Consider the following 24650-nt stretch of genomic DNA (forward strand, 5'->3'; position numbering starts at 1 on the left):
ACACGATAGCTCTGTAAGAAAAATAGACCTGCAGAACCTGTACATACCTGTACGTAGCGTTAACATCATGTTTTTCACAATAAAAGCTTTTAAAAAAAATCTAGAGTCATTAATTCCACACGGCAAAATGTATCTGTATATATTTCAGTGGTTAAACATTTACAGTAGTGTGCAGAAATCCAGTGTATTACAGTATTTTTGTGAAATTAGAAATGAAACCAGCTGCAAAGTTATGGAAAGCATTTGTCAAATCATATAAATTACAGTCAGAAAAGTAAAGGAACCATGTTCTACTCTTTATACATGAAGCCATCTACAGTAAAATACATTTACATCAGAATCTCCTTAGAGAACAACCAGCTAGAGGAGTATAAATACACACGCTGCACCAGCAACCATTTAAATTACAACTAACACGGCGGATGTAGAAAACAGCAGGTTATAAACATTTCATGTGCCACTGGAGGAGTTTACATCTGAATGTTGATTATAGTGGTCCATTAACAACAGGTCTCAGCTCAGTCATACTGCGCTATCGGCCAATTGACACTCAAGGGGAACAATGTGGAGGATGTAGACCTGAATGTAAGTTAGTGCTTAGTGTGTGACGGTGTTGTTTCATTCTGTATTTATTGATGTGATAACATAATGTCTAGATTTTATTCAACTGGTGCTAAACTGGAACAAAAGTTTGAAAGTTTGTGTATGTGAAGCTGAAGTGGCACATTTACCACTCAGGTGGTTCATGTAAACGCCTCCCAACGGGAATTTGGTACCTTCGTCCATTTCCTGGTCTTATCTTGTAATACCACTTAACACATTAGGGGGGCGATAGTGAGTCGGTGTAGCATCCAGGCAGTTTGGTCTCAGTTGTGTGTCACAGTTATCTGTGACCCATCAGATTCTGTTACCAACAGTGTTGGCTAGTTTTAGGCAGGAGGAGTGAGGGTGAGAATATGAGGGCAGACACTGCTGCGGCGATCCAATGGGATTTGTCCCCATATGGTGTATGGTCAGTACATTGCCTTCATCCCTGATGTTATACAGTTATCTGCTCTCATGACATGGGCATTAGCGTTAACAGTTAACTCAACAGTCTAGAAGAAATTCATCAAACTTCATTCCTTTGTCCGCCAACAGCTGTCTACCTTACCTCTTGTTCTGCTTTTATTTTGCCAAGAGTTTCAGCCGTCATCGAGTTTATCCTTTGATTTATTGTGAAAAGATGTTAGAATATTACCACAAGAGGTCTGAAGTGCTCACAAGTTCAAACTAGTGTGATGATGGTGCTCTTTGGCTGGCAGCACCGACTGTCGCTCGCAGCTGCAGTTTTTCTTCCCTGTTAATACAGTCTGGAACTCGGATCGTATTAACGTTTTCACAGCCACTCTGAAGGGCGGACCAATCAGTGAACAGTGTCTGGTTAACTGCCTTAGTCCCGCTCCTCCTTCATTGTGATTGGACAGCTGATGACAGTGTCGAGTACAACTCTCTGTGAACTGTCAGTGACCCGGGAAAAACTATGAACATTCAGCAATCAGCGCAAAATTAACGATCAGCACCTCGTCACGCTGCTGCCGTTTATTAACTTTTAAAATACGCTGTGCTCGGAAAAAAAACAACCTCTGGTGGACACGGTAGGTAGTTGCAGCGGTGGCAGAGTGGTGGTCGGTTATGGTGCGAGCTGATTGGTTCAAATTAACCTGAGGACCACGCCCAGTGGGATGAAAGGACGACACATAATTACTTATGGAGGGTTCCCAGACCCATATAATCCCGCAGTGAAATTGGGTCGGGTTCACACCAGGCCAGCTCTTCTGTAGGGAACACTAAAAGTTCAAGAAGAAGATGAGGTCCAAGGCAATATAAGAAAGATTGTATGCTGAGGGTTTCATCCCGAAGAAGGTTGTTTGTGCCGCTACATATTGGTTGTAACCCAATTCAGTTTTAACATGTTTGGGCATTCTCCTTGTTTTTACAATTTCACCATGAAATAACATCTGAATAAAGGTTTTTGACTTTTTGCAAGGGGAACTTCGATATTTTCTTCTTTGAAAGGTCACTGCAGTGTCTCACTATCACCTCTTGTTGTACTAAGTGATATTACAAGACAGGACATGCTGTTAGCATGTTGGATGTCTCTCTAACACAAAGATGTCGGTGTTAATTTTTGTTCCTTTTCCTAGTTTCATCTACAAATTTTACATATCACCCCTTTAAACATTACAAAGTGTTGTTTTTTCTTTACAGTCAACATAATCAAAAGACCAACGCCTAAAATATGCCATTCAATTTCTTAATTGTCCAATCTTCCTTGTCGGTGTATTTCAGCCTCGAGCACCATTTGTTCCTACCGAGGGGCGTCAACCTTTAAAAAAATAAAAATAAAAAAAGAACAGACAAGCACATAGTTTCATTTAAAAAAAAAAAAAGAAAAAAAGGCTCACACATTTTCTCCAAAGATTTACACTGCAGGTTGTTGTTTTTTAGCAAGTGTGACTCAACAGGAGTAAACAGTGCATTTGTTGGGGACTATTTTCAGCAGATTAACACATTTGGAGCTGGAGTCAATATTTACAGCAGGAGGACAGTGTGAGTGGGACTCAAAATAACCATGTCACAGGTAATGAAGGAACATGTCACTCTGTGCAACAGTGTGACTCCCTGACTTTAGATTTTAATAATAGATTCTGAACAAAAGGTTAGGTTGGTCTTTTCATGGAGTTTGTTGACAATAAAAATACATATTTAAAGTATGTTCAGACCAATTGTTTATTTAAACCCGGGCATTATGTGTCCCCTCAAATAAAGAGGCATGCATGTTGCACCAAACTCACTTCTCTGAACTTGTGGATAGAAAAACATGAAGCACAGTTTGACAAATTAAAACAAACAAAAAAATTCATATCAGTCGATCATTTCTTCTCATCACTGCTGCACATTTTTGTTGAATATCACATAAAGTAACAGGGAAACATGTCATCCGCCTGCGTGAAGTAAAGCCAGCCGGATCTGTTGATGCATCTCTGAAGCATCTTTCTATGTTTACAAGAATGAATGTGTTGAACCTCAGAGCTCAGTTTGACTGAGACGAATGAAACGTTTACTTTGAGCTGGCTGCATCCCTCTTCTCTGTAATGTACATTAGTACTGTTGGATGTATTTACATTGACTAACCTGTGCTGATAGATGTGCATGTATGTTTACCACATTAAAGATGCTTGGAAATGACTTTAAAGTGGAATTGAAATGCAGAAAGCATGCAGAAAGAAACTCCTACAAACTTCAGTGTGGCAGAATGTCCTGATGGGAACTTTTGTCAACAGATTCTTATCAAATAAAAGCCTTTTAAGCTTAAAAAAAAAGAAAAAGAAAAAAAAGAGCATTAAAAGCTTGGCACTCTCATTTGAAAACTACATTCAAAGCTGACATGCTAAAGGAAACTGTGATACAAAGAACGCTCGGCTTCTTTTAGCACCTGCACACTATATGTTGGCCCCACATCCATCTAAAATTAAAACAATCATCCAGAAGCTTAAAAACGTAACAACTGAAATGCACCTTTGACACACGAGTCAGTCGTTTCCCTTCAGTTTCTGCGTGACACATTTGATGCGGATATTTTCTCGGAGGTTTCGGAGGCGCGCGCTGCGACTTGTGATTTCCTCCACGTAGGTTTTGGGGAACCAGCCCCGCTCCCCGTCCGACAGTCTGATGCCTTCCACCCAGCCTGGTGACACACAGCATCCCTTAGACATCATACACAACAGCTTTCACAGTGTGGACACATGTAGGTTACGTTGGAGTATTTCTTACCATCACTTGTGATGGTCTTAGCATGAAGAATGTCGGCCTTCTCCAGCGTTAATTCGTCGTGCTCCTGGGCTTGATAGCTTTTGATGCACTGAACCTGGGATATATCTAAAAGTAAAAGACAAAAATAAAAGGATGACTTTGAAGATTCCAAAGGTCTACACTGATTTATGATGCACCTGAAAATCTCTACTGACCGTCATTTTCACTGGCCTGCTCGATGTCTTCTCGTGGATCAGATGGAAACATCGCTGTGATCCATCTCTGCTTCCCACTCCTTGGACGACAACAAAGCCAATTAAGGCGGTTAGAAACAACCTGAAGCATCAAAATGGCTGCTGACGAATGTTTTGGACAAAGTGACATTTACTCACTCAGTGTGAGATTTTAACAGGATCTGGTGTTTCAGCTGTTGGCCTTCACACAGCTGCAGGTGGAAGATGAAGCCGGAGATGTTCTGCAGCTTCTGACTGAGATCCTTCACTTTCAGCTCTCCTATCTTGGCATGCACGAACACCATGAACTTCCACGTACTGCAAACAAAAAGATGTCGTTTTACTGTCGAGATCATTAGCAAACTGTACACATTGAAATAATTCACAATCGTTACCAGATAGTAAATGTTTAAAGTCACTTATTCTGATGGAATAAGTTTGTGTTTGCAGACAAATGAGGGAATCTTGGTGAAACCTGGTGCAGTCTGTGTTGCTCTCTGCACAATTAATCTCAGTGGCTGGCTAAGGCTCATTCTTCTCATCTTACTTCTCTATTCTTTCAGTATAATACTCATGTTGTAAAGTTGTTGTTGAAAAGTTGTATTTTGTCAGGTTGAAATTTGTCCAGATCCGGCCTCATCATTCCAGGCAGAAGTGATTACACAGAGAAGTTGGGGAGTGACTGAGGAGTATCTTCAACCCCCCTAGAGCATGCGGGTAGATGCTGGGGTGGTTGTGGGACTGTCGGTACAGGCAGCGGTACTGACGCAGGGCAGGCAAAGAGGAGACATGGCACATTTTTGCTTCTTAAATTGACCACCAAATTGAGAATGTGTATGTTTAGATGATTATGAAGTCTGAGGCAAGTCACATGAGCGGAGCAGCTCGAGTCAACTGCCTGAACTAGCTTGCAAACGTCGCTGTAGCTTTTGTCAAATTTGTTGCGGAGTTTGGAGGGAACACTTCGCAGACAGCATGAAGAGAAATCATTACTGTGATTGAATTTGACTTTGGAAAACATGTTTAAAAAAAAAATCCTTTGTCATATGTCATGATATGTCAGCTCTTTGTTCATCTTTGTTTATCACTCACTCCTTCCTCCTGGACAGCAGCAGACAGTCATTGAACAGGTGGAGGTACACAGGCTTGGTGGGTAACTTGAGCTTTGATCCAGAAATACTCATCGTCTGAGTGTCCACCTCCAGGAGTTCACCGTGTTTCACCAGCCAGCGGGACTGAGAGATCAGAGGAAAGATCTGCAAAGGAACGAAGTCCGTTATGATGAAGACAAAAAGGAAAGTGAACCCTGTCACAAAAGAGTGAAAGACAATAAGAACATTTCACTCACTTTGCCCTCAAAGTTAATTTTCTTGTTGAGGTGGATGAGCTCCTCCATCCTCTTCATTGACTGCACACTGGAGTTACATTCTTTGATGATCTAAGATGATACAAACCAACGGTCATTACTGCTGTGCCTAACCGGTGATAATACTGGTCCTCATCCAAGTGCTTATTAGGAAAGATAACCACCTTTTTTAGCTCATTGAAAGCTTTCGTTGCGGTGTCCTCATCTCGAGAGCCTGGTGTCGTCCTCTTTAAGATATTCTGAAAAGCAAAGACAGTTTTGAAGACGCAGCAAAGAGTAAACAATACTTTTGTCACGTGGTGTTCGAGGGGGGAAAAAAAGGCAAATTGCTTAGCCAGTCCCAAAACTACTTCATTTACAGTTCTGTGTGATGAGGTTTCAAGTGTGAACATGAACTGTGCAGCGAGTGTTTGTACCTCCACCAGCATTTTAAGTCGTGTGATCCTCTGAAACGGGAGGATTAGAAAAGAGGTCAGAGGAAGTCTTTGGCAGACGGGGTCCTCCTCCAAGCGAGCCAGGATGCTTGGGAAACGAGGGTTTTCGTGCCTGACAGGACATTTAGAGAAACATTTTTATGACTTTTAGTGAAAGTACATGAAAATTCCAGCATGCCTATAGCCCCGAGAAAAAAAAAAAATGTTCAGCAAGTTCAGTCATGCAGGTGTCAAATAACACCTGAACACCCTCGGAGGAAATTATGGACATCCAGCACAAAACAATTGGGCCTTATCACCACAGTCATGAATGTCAGTTACTTTACATACATGCACACACGGACCTCCCACAGCTGAAATATTCTACATACAGTAAAAACTATTACTCACAGCAGACGCTGGTATGTCTGCTCCTGGTACGCCTGGTTGGTTACATAAGGTAAATAAACCCTTCGCAGAGCCGGGCAGTGATCCAGGACAATGTCGCACACATCAAAACGGAGAATGTCTTCCTCCAACCGATGCTCCAGATCCTGAAGAAACCTACGGACCACACGTGGAGAGAGAATCCACTCAGAGAGGGAGACATGACAGCTGAGATGTGGAAACACACACTTGAAGGCAACAGAGGTTCATCGTCTGCATGTTATTTCACCTCTCACTGACATCTTTGACTTCAGGCAGCTTGGAGAAGAGCCACTGCTTGTCCTGAGCGCCGAGACACTCTGCGAGCTCCTGAGACAGCATGAAGTGGTCCACCGCGATCGTCAAGCTACGGATGTACGAGGCCTCTGACGTCACCAGCTCAAACTTTGCCTGTTTGTTGAAAAAGATGCAGGATTTCAACTTCATGAAGAGCTGTAGCAGTAAACCAGAGAATCCACCAACATGCAGACACAAAGGCCCACCAGCGCATGTGTCTTCTGGGGAGGCTGAACGGTTTTAAGATCAGGCAGCACATTTTAACAGCAGTGTACTGTTCACTCATCAAATCAATCTTCACATTCAACACTGCATTCTGGTACAACTTCTTCACAGCAAAAAAGCGAAAATAAATCTCTGTGCGACCAAAATCTCCTGCATCATTTGATCTCTAACTTTGGCCTTCAAAGTCATGCAGTAAAAAGAAAGACTCCATCACTAAGTGCCCTTCACACCCCTTCAGCACTCCTTTAAGCTACTCTCATCAGGCAGCCCCTTCAAAGCACCTCTGGCCAAATAGAGAACTTACAAAAACTCTTTCATTCCCCCTGCAATATCTATTTTGAACTAGGCTAAATAGACTGTCACTACCTTTTAATGAAGCTTTCCACACATGCTCTTATTTAACTACGCAGTCGAGCCCCTAATCAATGGTATCAATATCAAAAGTACACGCATTTATGACCAGGGATGAAGAAGGAGAACATGTGATGAAGTACAAAAGTGCTGAGGCCTAAGCAGGTAGGTGGTCAGGATCTGGGTGGGTGGTTAGGTCAAACCCAGGACTTTGTATTGGTGTACAGGTGTATTACAACCGTTGGCGTGATACCAGGTTGGACAATTTTCTATTATTATTTGATAAATCTTGAAATGAAGAGTCAGTTCATATCTTGTTCACCTCCTGTAGTTTTCTTTCCTCGTTGCTGAAGTAGTCGAGCTGACCGCTGGTCCGAACGTCAGGTATGTCCTGCCACAGCGCAAAAGCAGAGCCTCGAGAGGAACGAAAGGAGCTGGATGGAGACAGATTGGATGGAGACGGGGTCCCATCTGACCCTTCATCCCGGAGCCCCTCCTCCTCTGGGCCCGGCTCTTTCCCCTGCTGCCTCTGGATCTCTCTGTTGATGGCCACGTCGCTGTACTCCTGGTACAGAATCGCTGCACAATCAAAATGTTAACAGTTATAAAGGCTGCTCCAGGAAAATACAAGGAAGACTTGATATAGAAGGTATAATAAATGAATGGTATAAATGGAAAAACTTACAACTTGGCAAAAACCTTGACAGTCGATTCGAACTGGGAACAGGTGGAAGTGTTCCCAAGTCCTCCTCCACGGATTTCTTTCGCATTCTGTGAAAAAAGTTTGAAATTACATCAGTAAAATGTCGATCAATATTTACAGGTTCTGTGTAGAGATATTTTCTGTACGACCAGTTACAGCTTACCCGAGTTTTGTGCTCCACCGATGCAAATGCATCCCATTGTCGCTGCTGGGCAGTGGAGGCGCCGGTCCTACCGGACTCTGGGGGGCGCTGTCACTAGAGCCTCCTGAGCTGCGGTGCCTGGAGTTGGACTTATCTAAAGAGAATAAAAAGCAGACGGTGCATATGTCAGGTCAAGTAATCTCATGTGTTTAAGATTCATGAGGAGATACTCTCAGTTTGAACTTATCTGGATGTTTTGGGGTCGTAGAGTGTCTCTGAAATGTAAAAGTAATGTGGAAGTGCCTTAAAGTGCAATACCTCTGAGGGCCACTAGGGGCTGGCTCCAAAAACCTCTGGCTCCAATAGACTACCATTCAAAAACAGTTCACATCTCTCATGATATCTATACATTTTTTCCAATAGTCAAAGTGTCCTTTGCTAAATTCACTCCTTCTGATCAGTTAGTCCGTTTGAAAGTAACTCCATGATTAATCAGATATTAGGTGTCAAATAGAGGTATGTTCAGGGGCGTGCCTGGTTTGAGCTTGCTGATATAGGTGGGCAGGGCATAGGGTCCTCAGGTTCTCACTCTTCGTCCTACCTAGCTCGTCTAAATATGGTCACTTCTGGTTTCAAAGAAACCCAAGATGGCAACGGCCTTCATGCCAGAGTGGAGGCTTCAAAAGGGCAGTTCATAAACCAATGAGTGATGTCACAGTGTTTGATGTGCTCGAGTCAGCCTCAGCTGTGAGGCTCTTCGATGACAGTTAAACTGTTTGTGCATCAATCTACCAAACATATAAATTATTGTGTGAAGAGCTGCAGATAACTATTACTTACTTTTTATTGCTCGAGCATTTTTTCACAACAGCAAATGTTTATCTTATTTCTCAATTAGTCGATTCACGAAAATGTTTTTCATACATTTTCTGTCATTCTACTAATAGAATAATTATTTCAGCACCATATTAAAGCATTATGATCTCACATATTGACAGCAGTGACCACAACAAGGTCATCGCTCGTTCTCTTATCCAACCCACAGATTAGTGACAAATTAAAGGAATAAAGTGCTTGAATTAATAAATAAAGACAGCAGGACTGGCTCAGATGACCTTGAACTATCCTGTAGTTATGCTGTTACAGGCTGCTGGGGAACCTCATCTGATGCACTGAGCTCCTTTCCTTTCTCTCTTTCACTCTCTATGCATATGGTACCAAAACATCGAATCAACGTCATGCTTTCTCTCACCAATAGTTTTTTCTTATTGTTTGTTGCCTCTCTATACAGTTCATGTCTTGGATCTCTATGCTGTCCTTTTCTCTCTCTGCTCTCTACCTCATCCGTACCCGTCGAGGCAGATGGCCGTCCACCTCTGAGCCCGGTTCTGCCGGAGATTTTTCTTCCTGTTAAAAGGGAGTTTTTTTTCCTCCCAGTCACTTCGGTGGGGATTATTGGGTTCCTCTGTAAAATTTAAAGTTCTGTTGTAAAGACTTCACTGTGTTAAGTGCTCTGAAATAACCTGTTGTGTTGTGATTTGGTGCTATATAGATAAAATTGAATTAAACTGAAGTGAAATACAGATGCTTCGGTACAAGATATGAGGGGTCACTGAGTGGTTTGATGAGTATGAAAATAAAGTGAATCATATCCTAAGGCCTTCACAGGAGACAGATCTCACCTGACTGAACACCTGTCCAGTTTGATATCATTATTAACACAACAAACAAGGAAATATCTTTTGGAAGAATGATGTTTCCTTCCTCTAGTAAGTCACCTTCACCTGTTATTACCCACCGGGCTGTTTTGGTCTACCTTACAATGAGGTGCTGCCTCTGTGGTCTACTCACAGTCGGGGTTGGAGCTGAGGCCGCTGGAGCTCTGTCTGTCCCTGGAGGCGACCCGAGCGGACAGCGACTTCCCCAGCTTCAGGGTGAAGGAGTTCTTCCTCTGAGACAGCTGCAGCCTCGATATCAGCTCCGAGGCCGAGAAGCGCCGCCGTTCTTGGTCCCCTTGTCGGCCCCGGGACAAAAAGCTCCCTCCTGTGGTGCTGGACGTCTCTACACTCCCGCTTTCCTCCCCCACTGTAGGTATCAGGTCCTCTACTATCTGCAGAGGTTCTGCTGGTAGATTGAAAATATCATCCTGACTGAGGTTTGGCAGATCTGCAGCTACATCTGTGGATGAAGGAGTTGAAACGGCCTCCAGGGAAGATAATCCGCTCAGGTCCTCCTCAAGGAAAGAGGCAAAGGGTCCAGGAAAGATGTAGTCTGGGTCCAGGATCGGGCTGCTGAGGGATTCATCACTCAGGCTGTCAGGGGAGTAAACCTGCATTTTTCGCCCTGTAGGACAAGAAAATAACTTGATTAGATGAAGAAGCTTTGTCAACTTTGTGAGCAGTGAAAAAAAAGCTGCAGACTCACGGATGGACTTCTCTTTCAGCGAACCCTGGGATGTTCTCCTCTGAGGCTGGCAGGAGTCTGGGCTCTGGAACCCGGGGCACTCAGGTGAGGATGGGGAACGAGTTAACTGAGGCTCCCAGGAGTCTCTGTTTGTGTATAGGGAGCACAGCGGTAACGACAGAGGGAGGCTGAGAGCTGCGTGGAGAGGACGGCACACTGTTGTGATGGTTCGGGGCTTCTCACTCTGCTCCTGAACAGAGGTCCGGATGACATTTTGGCATTCAAGCTCTCCGTCACTCTCCGCATGTGTTTGAGAGTTCAAATTCAGATTTATTTCGTGTTCACTGTCTGTCCTGTGGCAGCTGTTCTGCATGTCATTCAGTTCATTTAGTGTGTGTTTGTAGCCATTCAGTGGCTGAGTGTGTGTTGTGCAGTGTGCGTCTGTCGGCCTCTGAGAGCCAAAACCGTTCAGTTTAGGCGTCGCTGGAGGTTGCAGCTCAATAAAAGCCAAAGTCTCCTGCTGGCACACGGCGACGTGCTTGTGGTGGCAGGGATGGAGGAGAGGCCTGTCCTCCTGGGCCTCGCTCAGAGCCTGGGACTCTCCTGAGCCCGGGATCCACATGCTGGGACTCTCTCCTCGGTAGCGAAGGGCGTGAAGGTGGGGCTGGAAATCAGGGAAAGGTGAGAATCCATATCCAGGGAGCATGGCTGAGTGGGCACATGGGAGCTGCAGAAGCAGAGAGGAAACAGAATGCTTTATTAAGGCTTCATTCAAAAGGAAATGCTGGAAGTTAAGTTACACAGGCTTTGTTAAATGTTTCCATTTATTGTCTTATTAATATTTTTAAATCATAATGGACTGCATGGAAGTTATTGGTGAGGGGAAGATGGCTTCCACAAAAATCTTTACCTTAACCACAATATTTAATCATATTTTTCATTTTTAAATTCAGAAAAACACAGACAGACTGCAGGCTTCATAGTTCAGGGATATACACACATGTAAGCAGCTGGAGAAAATGATTTAAAATCATCTATTTAAGATTCACTCACTTAAACTACCTGTGGGAGTGAAATGAATGGACCGAAGTTATCAGTGCAGTATGCAATCAATGCAATCACCCAAGTGGATCAAACTTGGACGATTATCGATATTTTATCATATTGTGTTGTGAGACTTGACATCATCTTCAATTTTGGATATTGTAATATGGTGATATGGCATAATTGTTGTCTCTTCCTGGTTTTGAAGGCTGCATAACATTACAGTGATGTCATTTTACTGAACTTACCAGACTGTTGTAGTTGTTAAATTATTCGTCTTCACCCACTTAGTCATGATATCCATATTACTGATGATTATTAACAAAAACTGTAATCGTTTCAAACTTGATATCAAGGTATTGGTCAAAAATAAGGCGATAATTGATTTTGTCCACAAAACAAAGCCCTACGCTTTACTGCAATAATAATCTGTGAAAAATATATGGTGATATATAAAAATTACAGGTCCTTCACAATAGGTCAATTATTTTTAACTAATAACATAAATATGTTAAAATATTGGTTTTCTGTTTATCATTGACAAGAACTTAATTGCCATGTGGACAAAAATGGATTTCAGAACCGGTGATTTCTATGCAAATATCTAAAACAAACAAAAGAGTAAACATCCACTCCTCCTCCAATCAAACAGTCAGCTGGGTTTAAGTCGGGGTTTGCAGCCTGGCTGAGTGTCACCAGAGGATTCCAGCGACTCGATGGAGTGTTACAGCGTTCAGTTGTAATGAACGGCAGTCAGTGTCACGTATGTTTAATAAACTGCTTGTTAAAGTGGTGGAGGGAGCATCAACATGACTTTCTAAAACGGCTTCTGCACAGGTGCGGGATTTATGCAGCCCCCCCCACACACACACACACGACACACACACACACACACACACACACACACACACACACACACACACACACACACACACACACACACACACACACACACACACACACACACACACACACACACACACAGTTAAGTCTGGTCTAGTGTGTCTCCTGAGCTGTGTCTTCCTGCTCTAATTAAAGACCTCTCTACATGCAGCTTTCAGCCCCTGTACTTAGCATCTACACACACACACACACACACACACACACACACACACACACACACACACACACACACACACACACACACACACACACACACACACCACAAGAGAAGGACAGACGCAGGAAGAGAGCACATCCTCAGCACTCTCACCTTTCACCTGAGATCTGTGCTCATCGATCACCTGCCTGTTCTCTTTCTTCATCTACATTCACCAGCAGGCGTCTCCTCTGATTGAATCTTCTGTGTCTCAGCCCAGAAGTGGGTCATAAAGTTGGTCGTCCTGACAGGCTCTTTAAACACAGACCAGCGGAGCTCTGTCTCATCTCACCCTGCTGCTTCCTGAGCAGGTAATCCTCAACTTGTGGCTTTAAACACCTGGTAGAAGGAATGGGGCCGACACCGACATCCAACTCACACAGACTCATACACACTGCGGAAAATAGTTTTTTTTTCAATTCTTTTGTATTTAATCTCATCTCATGGTACTTTAATAATCAAATAGCTGTAGATAACAGCACCTCTATAATCAATGTTGTTATATTTTGGCAAAAAACAAGATAAAAGTAAACAACAAGCAGCCATAACTTCATTAGCTGTGCAGGCATGGCCACAACAAACCACTCTCAGAGCTGTTTTCCTGTGTGAATGTCGCTTGTTTTTTTTTAGTTACTGTTTCCCTGTGTAAATGTTTTTTTTATTATTATTATTATTTGTTCAGAAAGAAAGTGAAGAAACAAGCAAACACACTCATTCTGTGAAAAAGGTTAAATCAGCTGTTCCTTTTTAATCGAATTACTTGGTGATTGCTTGTGTTACAAAGTTACATCACAATAAGGCCTGTCAGCATTGTGGGATAACATTATCTACCAAAAATACACTTGGAAATGGTGTGTTTTTTGTCTGCACGTTGATATTTTTAAGCAAACTTCAGTTTGTCATTTTGCTACTGTAAACCACAACATACTCTTAAAACACTGAATTCCTAGTGTGCAATCTGAGGCACAGAGAAGGTTGAATGTTAATTGTTAACTTTTTATACCTCGTATTGTTTTACATGAACTCTCACACCAACACTCACTCACTCTCTCTCTCTCTCTCTCTCTCTCTCTCTCTCTCTCTCTCTCTCACACACACACACACACACACACACACACACACACACACACACACGTATTTTACTTTACAGTTCATAGTATTAAATTAGTGTCCTTTAAGAGGATAAAAGCACACATTAATGCTTCTCCTGAATGTATGACTTTGTTTTTGAAGCTGTTTGTTACAGAATCAGACTGGAAATCATAGTTTACTTCCTTTGTATTGAGCCACATGTGCTGCTCTCTGTGAATATGAGGCCGTTGAAAAGACACCTGGTCTTGCGGCAAAGGTGGGCAGGCCAGTCAATCCTATCTTTCCCTGTTTCTATCTTAAACACATATACACACACACATTTGCATGCATGCATGCACGCACACACACACACACACACACACACACACACACACACACACACACACACACACACACACACACACACACACACACACACACACACACACACACACACACACACACACACACACAGGGTAGTGCAGGCACAAATGGTTACCTGTTCCCGGCTGCAGACAAAGGCAGCCTTTATGTATGTGCCCGGGCCAGGCTGCCCTGAGCACAGGACACCTGAGAGGGTGTGGGAACTGCTTATACTGATCCACTCATATAGTGCAGCCACTGAGCCATATAAACACATCCAGACCACTGCTGCACGATGACACAAGCTTATTGGTGTTTGCATGTAATCCTGATGTATGTTCAGTATTATCTAAACTCACCTCTATCTACAGGCTCTCATGTGAGATCAAATATGAAGTATTTATGTCTAGACAAAAAAAAAAAAAACTATATCTCTCACCGTCCTAATGAATGAGTGTTCACATAATCCTCCACCAACAGCCAAGTCGTCATAAATCAACACACTCTTTGTAGAAAATGTGTTATCTGCTCATTTGATCAAAAACCTCAGATACCAAAAACTGACAGTGAGCCTCCCCACCACATTCATCACGACATGAAAGCATCCGATTCCACGTACGGTACATTCCTCACACTGATACAATTATATCACGCTATTAAAATTTCAATTCCTAAGACGTGTAATTTCCCTTGTCATAGCAGGGTGTTATTTGTGACTGTTAAGGACTTTGCTGCCAGTGTTTCCCCCTGTAATTTCACCAGGCTGCTCTAAGACGGCGTGTCTGCATACAGAAGGTAATGAATGGCACTCTGACGTGCCTCTAATGCCAGCAGCCACACGAGGAGCGTTTTCAATTGTCATATTTTTCATTCTGAAGATCTCAGAATAATCCTTTAATGGAGTGTATCGCATAAATATGAGCATGAATCCAGTGCTGATTCAGCTCTTCGAGGGAGCCGAGCGTTGTGTAATCGCGTAATTAAAGTTTGTTTGATGTTTGCCAGGGGGGAGATGAGGGTGTTAAAACAAATGGATTCATTGCTGGAGCTGTTTATGGTTTATGAAGGTGAAGACACATTTGTGTACCGTTTACTTTCCTAACGCTATCTGATGGTAACAGCAGTACACGAGGCACTTCACGTTTAATGGTGGGAGAATGATTTGTAGATCCATCAGTGTGTAGCTGACAGGGCTGATATGTAGGTGAGTGGCTTAGACATTCCTTCCAAGTTCATCAACATGTCATTCAAACATCAACATGAACCCCTCCAAGAAAAATTCACCACAAGTCTGACTGTTATTGATCTTTGTCAATAATTTAATTCTTAAACATGTCAGCTGCTCTGACTTCTTAAATCTCACCTAAACTACAGAATCAACCTAAAAAAAAAAAAAATCCCTAAATGCTCCAGTAGGGGAGTCTCGAATACATTTCTAACCTGCTCAGGTCATCAGGTTGTGTTTTGTGTGCAAAGACTCACACTAACAATGAACTAATTCAACCACAAACACAGAAACTGTCATTTATTTTAAGTCATTCCCACATTTGTGGTTGTAAATACTTACTGGGCAACCAAATGTGTGTTCACCCGCAGCCTCAAATAGTCCCTCTAGTCCTGGAATCAGTTTGGGACTTTGTCAGCGATTGTCAATGGATGTTTTCCAGGGTAAAACTCAGCCTGTGGTCTTTGCTTATACAGATATTTCCAGCTGTTAAAGGTCACTTGCCCTCTTCTTGTTTGATATGAGACAAAGTTTCCAGGGTCTCTTTCTTACATCTGACGCAAAGCGGCATCAAGTGAACACAAGTGTCTTTGTTCAGTTCAGTTGTCATTTTTCTGTCCAGCACCCACGTTGTTCAAATAGCAAATGTACTTGCGGCCATCTGACTGCTCAAGGGGTGTTGGTCTTAAAATGTGGCACGGTCAGGTGAATTCTTGGTGCATTGATATCTTGAGGCAACAGAAAGCGATTGCATAATGGACCAACAAAAAACAGGTCTTAAGTCAATGGTGCACTATTTTACTGTTATTTTAAGGGTGCAGAAACAGTATAATAATAATGATATAATATGAACCATAGGAAGGTGAACAACACACAGACACTCTGCTTACTTGACAGATTATTATTGTGTGCATCACTCTGTTTAATCTGCACATAAGTAGATCTGTTTCCTCTGCATAGAAGCTTTCTTTCTAACTACTTGGCAAATCCACCATTATAATAGCAATCCACAATGGGATTGCTCTTAACGGGAGCAGATGACACTGATTGGATCGCTTTATGTTACGCCTAAAACACACCTATGATTAATTAGGACACTAAGTACCACCCCTGTCGAAGCATGCATCTTACTTTGCACTCTGATTATCAGCTTTAAAGTCCATAAAGCCAACAAAGTGAACAAAAACACTAAATCAATCTTGCACTGGGCAACAAAATCCCAACTTCCACAAATTAAAATAGGTGCACATTTTATACCCGTTATGAATTTAAATGTTGATTTTAGACTTTTTCTGTCAGGCATGCTTTGACAGAACATATATTACTTAGGAATTAGAAATTAGGTGGTTGTTACTACTAAAATATGAACAAACTGATCTGATTTTTGCCTTTATTTGGCCATAGGGGCCAGTAATAGTCTGCCAAAATAGAGGGGTTCCACTTTCATTGATGCTACTTTTCCAAGTTCATGTGAGTATACTGGAACAAAAAAAAAACTGTGGAGGACAGAAAAATTACACAAAAATACACAATGGTTTTTTGGGTTTTTTTTTGTTGCATTGGAGAAAGTCTTTGTTCACCAGTATTAATTTAAATACTATCAAGGTCGTATACAGTATAAATAATCTGGGTCCGGACATTTGAAAAAATAGTCGTGGCTTTGTGTTTGCTGATGCTGCTGGTTGGAAAAACAACAGCCAGTCACAGATGATGGGATTAAAAGGGCGAGGTTGAGTCGTCTCGCGTCAGAGAAAGAGAAATAGCAACATCCATGAAAAATAGTGACAGAAATTATGGTAAGGATTAGTGAGCCTAAAAAAACCTCTTTGAGTAAACAACTCATATATTACATTTCATATCTTTAGCGCAACCTTTGTGTCACCTGACAATGCTGTCAGCTAAAGAAAACCCAGCCCCAAACAGAAATCAGCTGAAAATAATGTCAGGCTGGATGTACAAAACAAATTCAGTCTGATCATCAGGATCTAATACAAAATATTTGATACAGTTTCAGGACACTGTGCACTTGGTTTTGCTATGATGATGCAGTTTGTGCTGCTCACAGATGAAAGTCGATCAAAATCACAGACACACAGACAGACAGACAGACACACAGAGACACACACACACACACACACACACACACACACACACACACACACACACACACACACACACACACACACACACACACACACACACACACACACACACACACACACACACACACACACACACACACACTTACTTTCCCTCGTGAGCGTGAGTCTGGTGTGTTTGGTCAGACAGACTGGAGTGTCCTCACAGTGTGGTGTGAGCAGCTCGTGTGTGTGTGTGAGATCGCAGTTTAACTCGGTCACATCATACCACTAATTGCGGAGCAGGAGACTAAAGAGCCGAGACAAGACATGACATCACTCAACGTCACTCCTGGGAAAACCACCCGACTGGACTCTGTGTTTAGTCAAACTAGTTTCTGGAACATCAGCACTGGTCGACCTGAAGTCATAAAGCATCATAAAGTGTTTGTGCTCATTTTTAACACTACACTATATATAAATTAATATCCTGTTGGGATAATAACTGAATGATTAACAGTGATGTGCAGTTATAGTTGCTGATGAACTATAAAATATAAACATCAAATCTAAACTATGTCTTGTTTTAATGCAAATTATGATGTGTTGACATAAAAACAATTACAGGCAATTGGGAACTTGTTGATAAAATTCAGATATTGTGCATGTTTTGCCGTTAAATAATGTTGGTTTGGAATATTTGGAAATAGAAAAATGTATCATGTTTACTTGCATTCTTTGATATTAAAGTTTCTCCATTATTTCTTGAAATATACTCTCCGGTCCTTCTTGGTGATGTTTGACCTACTTCGATCAGCTGAATATTCTGTGCACCATTTCAAATGTGCACTGTAAAAACCTGCCTGGGAAACCAGGCGCTGCCTTCTTGGTATTTTAATGGGTTGCATCTTAATCTCTCAATCAAAACAAACTGCTGAGCGAGACTTGAATTCCAATCAGAGAAATCACACCAGATGTCCAGGTCACGTGCTGATGTGCTTTTTTTGGTTTTGTTTCTGGGAAAAGACGCCTCCGTCGTGTGAGAATGGCTGAGTGAGTTCAGGTCAGGGAGTTCCTTGGTGGTCGTTCCTCCTCCAACCTCCACCCACTGAGACAGGTGAGCACCCCGGAGGCTACGGAGGAGGGCGCCCCGAATGTTTACTCATGGTGTGGGTCCTCCTAATCCTTCTCTAAAGCCTCAGGCGACTTCCCCACGACCTTCCGGGACACGATGAAGACACATGCTGACAACCTGGCTTAGCACCGCACAAAGCTATGTGCGCACAAACCTGAGTGTGAGTCTGTGTGTGAGAAGCTATCAGCCTTTGATTGAAAGCGACAAGACGTGGAGAGGCCTGCTCTAACCGTGTCTCACCCGGAGGGATCCCCAGTAACCCAAACGGACAAACAGCAACCTCTGGCCTTAAAAGCCTGAAAAAATGGCGACCATCTCACGCGTAAACGCCAAGACTTCTGGACCTTTCACCTTTCGCCGCCCCCTCCCACCAAAACCACCACCATCACCCCACCATAACAACTGCAGGCAGATGAAGCTTGTGCACAAAGCCAGGACAGTGAAGACACAATGAGGCTATTGACAAGACGTATGGAAATAACCTGATCTAACTCCTGTGCTTTGTCATAACTCGCAAAAGCTGCCAAATAGATTTGAGAGCCGCAGATCCAACACGGAGTAAATCCACTAAATCTCATAATCAGCACCTTCTGACAGACAATGGTTATCAGTACGCCATCAGGTTCTCAGAAAAAAACTGCTGATTTAGGATGTTCAGGCAGGTTACATGAAGATATGGACAGTTAAAACTGATAGATTTAAGAATTCGTCTTAGTTAAATATAGTATAAACTGTATGGTAACACAACTTGTATATATTTTAGAAAATACACATCAAATGTCTCCCTGAGCTGACGGTGATGTCTTCAAATTCCCCTTTTGTCCGACCAACAGATCAAAACTCAAATATATTTACTGGGCTAGTTCACATTTTTTGAAGTGGGGTTTTATGAGGTACGTATCCATAGTTGTTGTTTAGTAGATAGTGGTCCCCAGTTTGGAGAAGAAAGCAGCTGTAGCATGGCAGCTAAGCAAGGTCAGCAGCAAAATGTATCTTCCCAAAAACAGGCCCACCTAAAAACATCCATATCAGTTTAAGTGTTTGCTTTGTTTAGAACAATATCACTGCTTTACCTCGCTGTCAGACAACACACTTGGCAGCACAGCGCACCACTGCGCAGGAATATGGAAGTGCTACGGTTGAGAAAATGTAGTGCCATCGAAAAGAGCTGACAACAAGGTGAAGCAGAGCAAATATTTGAAATATAGCATACTTTTAAACTGGTATTATTGTTTCCTTTTTTTTTTAGGTAGCTAAAATACATTTTGCTGCTGACTCCACTGCTCCGCTGCCATGCTGGTTCAGCTGCCTGCTTTCCCAATCTACTTAATGGTAGCCGTGGCCTGCAGGTTGAGAGGCATGCTGAGGGGTAGCCAGTTTTAATCCTTGTACCAGCCGAGGAAAAACATCCATGACCAAAGTTCCTTTAAGCAAGGCACTTAACCCCCAACTGCTCTTGGCACTGCAGTTTCCACTACTCTGTCTCTGTGTGTGTGTGTGTGTGTGTGTGTGTGTGTGTGTGTGTGTGTGTGTGTGTGTGTGTGTGTGTGTGTGTGTGTGTGTGTGTGTGTGTGTGTGTGTGTGTGTGTGTGTGTGTGTGTGTTCACTGCCTATGGATGGGTTAAATGCAGAGGTGAAAGTCCTGTGTGTTCCCTTACATACGTACCAAATGTAACGCTGGCAAACAAAATGATTATTCTACTCTGACTTTCTATAAGTACCTCATACATCTCCACCTAAAAAACCCAGAACACTCCCTTTAATTTATAGTGATATGAAGCAGATATAAAGCAGTCAATCCTCAAATTTAAAAAGCTGAAACAACTAAATATTTTGGAAATTTTGCCTGACCGAAACAATGTTCATCTTTCTTTTGGTCGATCAGTCCCATCAAAAAGCTGAATGAACTGATCCTAACAAGTTTTTTTGATGTATTCAACTCCGAACAAAACATATTCTGCTGCACCAAAGAGCTGAATTGTTTTCCAAAAAAGGATTAAAACACATCAGTGATCCTCACTGGGACACTGGCTGACATGTGTCTTCATTACCACAAACACGGGCCCTGTTTGAGCCGGTGCATCCACCAACAAATACGCAGCTGAAAATAGTCCCCAACAAATGCACTGTTTACTCTTTTATGATTACTGTTTGCTAAAAACTACAGAGACCATCTCACTGCTTTTTTTGATTGGAACCAATATAGGTTTGGTGCTGAGAGGCACAGAGACATAGGACAGTATCGCGAGACAGATTGACCCATTGTTGGATTTGGTTGTTTTTTATGGGTTTTGCCGACAGTAACACTAAATATGACCAACCATATCCTTTAAATGTTAAGACATTTATCAATCCAAAAATGTCGGACTTTATCCTTTAATCTGTTTTCAAATAATTTTCTTCAGCACAAGAAGCTTTCCAGTAAGTGAGGAACAGAAAAAGGAAGGTGTGCCATTCATGTATCTGCTGTGCTTTCATTTTATTTTGTTTTATTGTTCTGGTGTAAATATGCTGAGTAGGAGGAGGCGGGGTTTGTTGGACTCAAACTGTCTATCGGAGCGCTTTGATTCCGATCAGATCATTTGGCACTGAGGCTGACCTACTTTACATTGAACTGCTGATACATCTCCTGCATTCACCTGCTCTTGTGTTCACTCGCATTCTTTTCTTTGCTGTTTTCTTCCTCTCTGCTCAGCGGAGCACCCCCCGCCCCCACCCACACACCCACGCACACACACACACACACACACACACACACACACACACACACACACACACACACACACTTCCTCCTCCTCACCCCGCCTCTTGCTCTTATTATCTGGACAGGTATGGACAAGCCATACGTTGTTTTGAAACATGATCGGGGTAAAAGTGGAGCACACCTAACAAGATGACCATCCAGAAATGATTCCTCTTTAGCCAGGAGCCAAAACTATAAACTATTCAAAGCCAAACTGTGAATACCAGCAGGATTAGAGAGATAATTGGAGGGAGAGGTGAATGGCCTTTAATTCGGGGAAGAGCTGCTGCTGCTGCTGAACATGAGAACAACACCTGGTTTGTTTCTTCAGAAGAGCAAAGAGGGCCACAAAACTAAAATTTCAGCGAAGAAGCCTCCAAAGACAGAAACTTATTATCCTGCATGAGTACAAATGTGGAACGCAAACTGCATCGTGTTGGCCAAGTCTGGATAGGAAATGACCTGAGGGCTACAGTGGTAGACAGGTGTGCAGCAGCAGAGTCAAGGCAGTGCTCGGCACACATGGCCCCAGGCTCAGATTTCTAAATTCTGTCTGTTTTAACCCTCATGCAGGAGCCAAATATTCTCTGACACGCAGATTAACTAATAAATAAATGAGCTTGCACTGCGCTACCTAATAAGAGAAAAGTTTATCCTTTCAGGTGGTTCGAGCTGCCTGGTAGTCTCAGAAAATAAACTTTTCAACTTAAAAATCAAAGCCATCGCATTACTGTATTATTATTAACTGACTACACACACTTTTAACTCCGTAGGTGGTCTGTTTTACAGGCCAGGTTTGAAGACAAGCTCATGTCCACATATTGAGGCGCCCTACCCCCTGATGAGACCCTCTGACACACGGAGACACTTTTCCACATTCCCTGGATGACTCGGCACGCTCATTCCTCTGAAATTGACCACTAAGCCAAGGCAGGAGACAAACAAAGAAACTCAGCTGTACACGTGCAGGAGCAAGGGCTGCTATTATGGGCTATTACGGCTGCTGCTATTTAGGCCACGAGCCAGAAGGGTAAGAAAGTGACTGATTCTCTCGGAGATATCAGTGTCACTTATGTCTGAGTGGCGGGTGCTTTCAGTCGGTTTCAAGGAGGTCAGTGCAGAAAAACCCAGCAGAGGCAGTCATGTTAATGGTAGCGGCTGAACATGCGTGTGTCTGCGTGTGCACCTGAATGTAAACCTCATAAGGCAGAGAGGGAGCATTTGCATGTCAGGTTAGACGGAGCAGGTGAGGGAAGTAAGAGGTGGGATGAAGGTGAGGTGTGGCACCCCGGATCGCTTTTTCACATGCACGCACACACATGCTGAGATAGCCATAGTCTGAGTTGCAGGTGATGGGGCAGGTGCTCTCCAGACATACAGTAGTGGGGGAAGGAGGAAGTGGGAGGAGGGAGGGCTCCCGAGCTGAGTTATATTGAGTGTGATGTGAGCAGGCATGCAGAGTGAAATCAAATCTACACAAGTCTGCTTACAGGCAAGAAACTCAATCACACCTAAAGAAAGTTTGTCAATCAATTTGTTTTTCCCCTGATGTGAAGACTTAATTATTGTTGTAATTATCAGATGACTGCCATCACGCTGGAGATCTCCAGCCTGCAATAAAGTGTAGTAAAACAGTTCAAGGTCCTGATTTATACTCTGCGCTGCTACACATCTACCCCATGTAGCAGAATGAGTGAGTGCAGAGTGCAGATGGTGTGTTCAAGGCAGACATACCGTAGTAAATCAGATCATCCAGACAACACCCACAGCAATCTAATTGAGCTCCAGCCAAAATATGCACCTCCAGACTATCCATTCACTCACACAGCAGCAGCAGCAGTTGACTCACATGACAATACACGGAGTCATCAGGACAGCAGGCAGACAGGCAGCCATCACCTCAGCTCACCGTCTGTCTGATGGAAGGAGAATAAGCCTGCAGGGAGGTAATCTGCTTTGGATGTGGGTCACAATCGCCACACGGGTAAGAAGGAAGCAGCTTCCATAGTATTATAAATCATAACCTGCCTGTTGAGTGTCATCACAGAGCTGATGTTTACATCCCAAACGGAGCAGTGTCAACAGTTTGGCCAGCTGGAGGCTCACACACACACAGAGGCCTTAACTAATACAAGCATTCGCATGTTTAGAAAAACACACACACACACACACACACACACACACACACACACACACACACACACACACACACACACACACACACTGAAGCCACAGCCACGCAAGGCGTTTTGAGTCTTTATGCTCAAATATCCCATGGAGGCGAGCTGAGCGGAGTGTGTGAGCAGGGTGCCAAGTTTCAGCCATGTACAGTTTTTAACAACCCCTCATCCAACATATTCCAGACATGCACTTACCTGCCCCGCTCTGCAGCGACTCATTGCTGCACTGTAACCATCACATTTAAGGCTCAGCTCACTTTGCACTGCCTAGGGAGCTGCTGGAAACATTATTGATACAAGAAGCAACTTCTTCCAAGAGAATAAATGAATAGAGAGAGAGCTCATAATCTCACTGGCAGCATAGATGCATCTACTTGAGCTGGATATTTGGCTCTTTGCTGCCTCACAGGAAAGAGACAACATTGATAAAACTGTCAAATTTAACATTTAACAATACAAATGCACAGATTTATGACTTTATTTAAACTGCGGATTTTAGTAGAAATAACAGACCGTCCAAGCAAACCGACAACGAGTCTCATAACCCTGTTTTCTGCACCTGTACAGACACACTATCTACCTTTGTTTTCATGGTATATGCTGTCAGTTAAATGCGGTTGACAAGCAGCACAGCACTACTTTCCCCAAAGTGCAACAACACAAAGCACAGCTTGCACTCTCAGGCAAAACAGCACAGCTCAGCTTTCACTCCCATCAGCAGAATTCACCCAATAAACAGGTTATTGGAAAAAAGAAAACGGTGGAATGTGTGTGCAGGTTTGTTATTTGAGTTATTGTTTGCGTGTTTGTTTAGTACTTTACCTCACTGGCGTTAGCAGCCTAGTCTGTGTGCTGGATGGTGGCCAGCAGCAGTGTGTGAATCCAGGCCATCCCAGGGTCAGACTGAGCCACTCTGCTATCCATTGCTGCCTTGTGTTCCTCCCGGCTTCTCTCCTCCCGTTTCCTCTCTCAGCTTTTTTTTTTTTTTTTTTTTTTTAAACACAGCTCTGACTTTTCCAAAACTGTTCTCGTCTCCTCGATTCTTCTCCTTCTTCTCCTCCTCAGAAAAAAGACAAAACAAAAACAGGTTGAAAACACAGTCACCACTTGCTGCTCTCAGAGCTACTTACAATGCAGATCCCCTCTCTAAGCTCCTCTGCTCTCCCTTCCCTCTCGCTTCTTTTCCCTCCCTCTCTCCCTCCCTCCTCCCTCCCTCCCTGGCTCTCTCTCCTTCTCTCTCCCTCTCTGCTACTGTTGGGGAAATGCTCTCTTATTTTCTCTCATTCTCCTCCCCCTCTCTCTAATAGTTATTTAGTGTCTCATTTCAACACCTGCTTTGAGACAGAAAGGGACGAAGA

At 43.0% G+C, this 24650-nt stretch overlaps 1 protein-coding gene across 1 annotated transcript; it reads right to left on the reverse strand.

Moving 5' to 3' along the window:
• Nucleotides 1-128: 128 nt before the first annotated feature.
• On the reverse strand, nt 129-24452 carry arhgef19 (Rho guanine nucleotide exchange factor (GEF) 19). The gene is made up of 17 exons (XM_069694072.1): nt 24115-24452; nt 10376-11081; nt 9803-10294; nt 7973-8105; nt 7792-7877; nt 7429-7685; nt 6484-6644; nt 6219-6371; nt 5811-5940; nt 5559-5633; nt 5377-5466; nt 5121-5284; nt 4188-4346; nt 4011-4090; nt 3817-3921; nt 3562-3730; nt 129-2368 (listed from the first exon to the last, which is right to left on the reverse strand). The coding sequence occupies exons 2-16, from the start codon at nt 11058-11060 to the stop codon at nt 3576-3578; spliced, it is 2925 nt and encodes a 974-aa protein (XP_069550173.1). The 5' UTR covers nt 11061-11081; nt 24115-24452; the 3' UTR covers nt 129-2368; nt 3562-3575.
• Nucleotides 24453-24650: the final 198 nt, after the last annotated feature.

This window comes from Brachyistius frenatus, unplaced genomic scaffold, assembly GCF_029030835.1.
Source record: "Brachyistius frenatus isolate BFR_SWC_R1_liver_20210118 unplaced genomic scaffold, ASM2903083v1 Contig_16, whole genome shotgun sequence".
In the NCBI taxonomy this organism is placed as follows: Eukaryota; Metazoa; Chordata; class Actinopteri; family Embiotocidae; genus Brachyistius; species Brachyistius frenatus.

Bases quoted from the DNA above. Each gene is read 5' to 3' on its own strand.
- arhgef19 (XM_069694072.1), bottom strand. From the start codon at position 11,060: ATGCTCCCTGGATATGGATTCTCACCTTTCCCTGATTTCCAGCCCCAC. The intron at 6,645-7,428 runs GTGAACAAGATA...TTCAACAAACAG, and splicing joins AGGAAAGAAAACTACAGGAG to GCAAAGTTTGAGCTGGTGAC. The intron at 4,347-5,120 runs GTGAGTGATAAA...TTTTGTTTGCAG, and splicing joins CTGCTGTCCAGGAGGAAGGA to TACGTGGAAGTTCATGGTGT.